Source organism: Sinocyclocheilus anshuiensis, unplaced genomic scaffold (genome assembly GCF_001515605.1).
Source record: "Sinocyclocheilus anshuiensis isolate Anshui unplaced genomic scaffold, SAMN03320099.WGS_v1.1 scaffold112, whole genome shotgun sequence".
NCBI lineage: Eukaryota > Metazoa > Chordata > Actinopteri > Cypriniformes > Cyprinidae > Sinocyclocheilus > Sinocyclocheilus anshuiensis.
In genome coordinates, this window is record NW_015557175.1 from 1,745,740 (window position 1) to 1,751,012 (window position 5,273).

A 5,273-nucleotide genomic window follows, 5' to 3' on the forward strand; every position below is an offset into this window, starting at 1 on the left:
TGCAGGAATTTATGACAAAGAGTGGTCATTGTTTGCATGTGACAACAGTATCAGAAATCCTCCACAAATGTGGCTTGTATGGGAGGGTTGCAAGAAAAAAAAAACTCAAGAAAGGCCACATGCAGTCAGACTAAGCTTTATTTGGCCTCAACACCAAACGATATGTCTGGCGAAAATCCAATAGAGCTCAACATCCAAATAACAGTATTCCTCCAGTAAAGCATGGAGGTGGTGATATCCTGTTATGAGGTGTTTCTCTGCAGCAGGGACTGGAGCACTTGTCAGGATAGAAGGAAAAATGGATGGGGCAAAATACAGTCAAATTCTTGAGGAAAATCTGCTGCCCTCTGCCAGAAAGTTGTCACTGGGAAGAAGGATTACCTTCCAACATGACAATGACCCAAAGCACACAGTTAACTGAGCACACAGTGGTTGAAGGAGAAAAAGGTGAATGTCCTTGCATGATCTAGTCAGAGCTCAGACTTAAACCCCACTGAAAATCTGTGGAATGACTTGAAGACTGCAGTCCACAAACACTCACCATCAAAGTGAACTGAACTTGAGCAGTTCTGCAAAGAAGAGTGGGCAAATACTGCAAAGTCTAGACACTCAAAGTTAGAAGAGACAGACAAATCCCAACAGACTGAAGGCTGTAATTAAAGCAGAAGGTGGATCAACAAAATACTGACACAATGGGTGATCCTTTTTCCAACTCAGTGATTCTGTTTTTATTTGTTTTATTTTTTTTCTGACATGTTGGTGTTATATCTTTCACTTGGATGTTATAAATTGCACTGAATAAATACAGCTGGATAAAACTAAAACGTTCGTCTTCATTTCAGGCTGCAAAGCAACAAAATGTGATTATTTTAAAGGGGGTGATTCTTTTCTATACTCAACAAAATACTGACACAATGGGTGATCCTTTTTCCAACTCAGTGATTCTGTTTTTATTTGTTTTATTTTTTTTCTGACATGTTGGTGTTATATCTTTCACTTGGATGTTATAAATTGCACTGAATAAATACAGCTGGATAAAACAAAAACTGTGTCTGTCTTCATTTCCGCAAAATGTGATTATTTTAAAGGGAGGCGATTCATTTCTCTACCCACTGTAGATTTCTAGTAAATGTGGTATTATATATCGTTGGCTCTATGACAGATTTTCACTTTTGAATAAAAGTCTCTGCTAAATTCATAAGTGTCAATGTTAATCTAGAGTTCTGGAAGAGGACATAAACAGGAAGCACTGAAATAAGGTATTGAATATGAAGCACTGATAAGAAAAACTTTAGTCAGATCTATTTGACATATTCCAAGAAATATCTCCTCAAGTTGCAGCAGAGGTTTAATTTAAACACAATTTTCAGTAAATCTATGTTACCTGTGCCATTTTTCAGTAAACACAGAAAAAACGATTGTATATCACTAAAGACAATAGCAGCAAAATCTATACAGGTATAACTACGTTAAATTACACACTGAAGTTCATTATAGGTGCACGGCAGATAATGAGAATTTTTTTGCTTTTAATGCAACTCCACTTTTTAGTTTCTCATAAAAACTAAGAGAGATGTGATGTTTAGACATCCCTCGAGTCAAAGCCAGCTTAGCATGGAAACCAAAACTGAGATAAGATGTGCTCTCTGACATGAGTTTGGATGGAAGGGTGAAAATGAAAAACAACTTTTGCTCTCCTATCGTGTTTGCATGCAATACGCAAAAGACATTACGTTTGCTTGTATGGGGGAGTAAACAAGTCAAATCAGGGTTGTAATTTAATTTCTAAAAAAAGGAATTACAGGGCAGATTTCTAAATATGATGTTGGAGTGAGAGGGGAATTGTTAATTTGTGTGGCACCTGCTTCAGTCTGAAGCCCAGGAGTATTCCAGGACAGATAATTCCACACATTCACACGGGATGTTATTATAACTTCAGTGAGGTTAGAGGAAGTCACCGCGGCAATTACTCACCTCCCACCAGCCTTATTAAACCTCTGACCAACCACGGCTCCTCATCATACACACAACACAACGAGACGGCCAATCAGGGAGCAGACAGGCGGCATGCCGCCGCCCACACAGTGACAGGGTACTGAGAGGTTGTCTGTCTGAGCACCTGAAATACATTTGTTTATTCACAATGTGTCGCCTGGCCAGACGGGGAGGAGGCTCATCTCTTCTCTGCGAGATGGAGAGGAGGGCAGGGCTGAACTAGTGCTGAAGATGGACTCGCTTCCAGGGACTGTGATCATATGCTGCTTTTAGCAAATGTATTTGTATGGAGATTTACGAGTAAAACGCCTGCAGAAAAGGTGAATGACGGAGTGTTGCTTTTTGTAGCTGTAGGATCATCCTTCGTGGTAATTTATAGATATCCAGTCACGAAACCACACTAAAATGGTACAATTAAAGGGAGAGTTCACCCAAAAATGAGAATTCTGTTATAATTTACACAGCGTTAGGTCATTTCAAACTTGATGGAAGAGAGATATCAGGCAGAATGTTCAAGCTGCTCTTTTCCATACAATGAAAATGAATGGGGACTGGGGCTTTAAAAATGACCCAAGAATGGTTTTAAAAAGTAGTCCTTAGTGCTCAAATACATCGACAACTCATTTGTGTGATTTGTATATCACATTTGGCACCTAAAATCAGCATGGTTATTGTCAACTAAAACTGAAACTGTTAAAATATTGTTCATTAATTTAATGAAATCCGAAATAAATGTAAATATTAGTCGTAAAATTGTAACTTAAAAAACTTGGCAGCTACTTGAAATGAAACAAGTACTAAAATCACAGAAGTATATAACAAAATTACTCAAATTTGAGCTAAAATTAAAATATAAACTTAACATGTAAAAATAAAGTGACTGACGAGGAAGTGAACATTTAATATGGAAATAAAAACGACAGCATCATAAATAGAAATGAAAAAGCTTATAACAAAATTACTAAAACATAAACTAAAATTAAAATATAAACTTAATATATAAAAATAAAAACTAAACGACAGAAAAAGAAGTGGACATTTAAAACAGGAATAAAAATGACTAACGCATAACAAAATTACTAAAAATAAAGCTAAGTGATTAAAAAAAAGCTCATTAAAAATATTAATAAATATTATAAGAGCATTTACATAATACAATAATAACACTGATCAAAATCAATGACATTGGCATTAGTTATTATGTCAAACCTGGCATGACATATCTTGCCATGTCATATTTGGATATGTGCAGTCATATCAAAACATCTTCAATTGAACCTTTATGTGAGTCTTCCAGTAAAACCAGGTGTAATAAATAAATAAATAAAAAAGAGGGCACTAGTTGTAGTAGGCCTGTTGCACTCCTGTCTTTAGTTCCCTTGTCTGAAGGAGAACTGACGTGCAATCATTCCCGTCACACAGGAGAACCATTCGCCCACACGATTGCCACAAAAACTTACAAACAAAAAAACCTGAATGTCAAGAAAAGAAAGTCATTCTTACAAACAATGTTTTTTTGTAACTTGTGTATGAGACATCAGTCATTTTTCATATATTTCTGAGATGTAGTTACAAACGTTATTGGAATCATTGGGCTCCCCTGTGAACCAATAGGACCACAGCAAGAAAAACTGAGAAAGAAATTGCATGCAAAAAAATAGCCTGCGAGATTAAGAAAGGATGAAAGAATATTGACTTAATATTGAGCAATTAAAGTGTGTCTCATCCCCGGTTGTTTAAACACATCGTCCCCATGCACAGCCTGATGAATCTGCCTTTAGATCCCGCCGGAGCGGAGCGCTGATGACTAACATGATATTTTTACTCAGTAATTATGTAACTCATCGGAAACGCAGCACAAGTGTGAAGCACATGGAAGGTGCAGATATGGTCCACACGATCCAGGAATTGTTTGCCCACCAAAGTGTTTCTGACACCTTTTGCTTTGCACATTATGTCCAGGATTGTCCGTGCCAAAGCGCTGCTTTAAGCAACCTTTATTTTAAGGCTTTGTTCTTGGTAATATTCAGATGAAATACATTGACTTGTATTAATAGGCTTGAAGATTCATTATATCATAGAAGAACATTCATGAAGTCACAGAGGTTATAACAAGTTTGTAAAACTTCAAATTAGGTGGAGACAACATCTGCATTTCAAAGACCTTTTTGGGATATGTGACGTAACCTTAATGTCAACCAGTAACCAGTGTTTCCAGTAAGCGCGAGAAGGTTTCTGACAACTAGGAGCATCTGGATCCACCATTAATAGAGTGTATTTCTTCTCCTAAAAAGAAAGAAAGAAAGAAAGAAAGAAGTTTATCTTGTGACAGCTAATTATAATACTGCTTAGTAATTACAAATGAATAATTCTAAAATAAATAAATAAATAAACAAATAAATTAATTTATTTTAAATTATGTGAAAAAAACAGACAAAAACATGAATACAGTAAATCATACAGTTTAGCATCATTATGCAAAAATTTTACATTATAATACAATATAATATAATATAAGAACAACTAACACAAAAACACAATATTCATTTCAATAGATGATCGATAATATAATATAATATAATATAATATAATATAATATAATATAATATAATATAATATAATATAATATAATATAATATAATATAATATAATATAATATAATATAATATAATATAATATAATATAATATAATAAGAACAACTACCACAAAAAGACAATATTAATTTCAATAGATGATCGATAATTTAACATAACATAAAATAACATAACATGACATGACATGACATAACATAAATTATAAATTGATTATTGAAGTTTGGTTACATCCTTGAAAGAATTGTAATACTATATATGCATTAAAAAATAATTACATTACATGTAATTTGCTTTTTGTTCTCATCATCAAGTTTCACTTTCATCCAGCTATTTCCTTCAGAAACATCAGTTACTTTAACTATTCTTGAGAACCCAGCGTCTTTAGCAAGTGACGTACGGAAGAAAACTTTAATTAGTTACTGATATTCTCAGACCACCTTCCATTCTCACACATTCACCAAATCACAATCTGTCTGCGAAGTTTTCTTTACTTTCCCTCTCTCTCTTTCTCTCTCTCTCTTTTTTATGAAAAACACTTCTCCATAAACAACCTGGCACATATTTTGGGTGCTACACATTAACAATGACTGACCAACTTAATTGCTTCAACTACTCATCTTCGCAAGTCCCCTTAAAGTTGAAGAACTGGGAGAGCAGATTGAATTATTGCGTGAGCACATTTG

At 34.6% G+C, this 5,273-nt stretch overlaps 1 protein-coding gene across 1 annotated transcript in view; it reads right to left on the minus strand.

Annotated features, from left to right (window-relative positions):
* LOC107678374 (phosphatidylethanolamine-binding protein 4-like) overlaps positions 1 to 5,034 on the minus strand; it is an 85,398-nt gene extending 80,364 nt beyond the window's left edge. Inside the window, exons 1-2 of the mRNA XM_016473612.1 lie at positions 5,011 to 5,034; positions 4,183 to 4,281 (exon numbers count right to left, since the gene is read on the minus strand). Of these exons, the coding sequence (XP_016329098.1) occupies positions 4,183 to 4,281; positions 5,011 to 5,034 (123 nt within the window). The remainder of the gene's footprint in view (positions 1 to 4,182; positions 4,282 to 5,010) is intronic.
* Between the last annotated feature and the right edge of the window lie 239 nt (positions 5,035 to 5,273).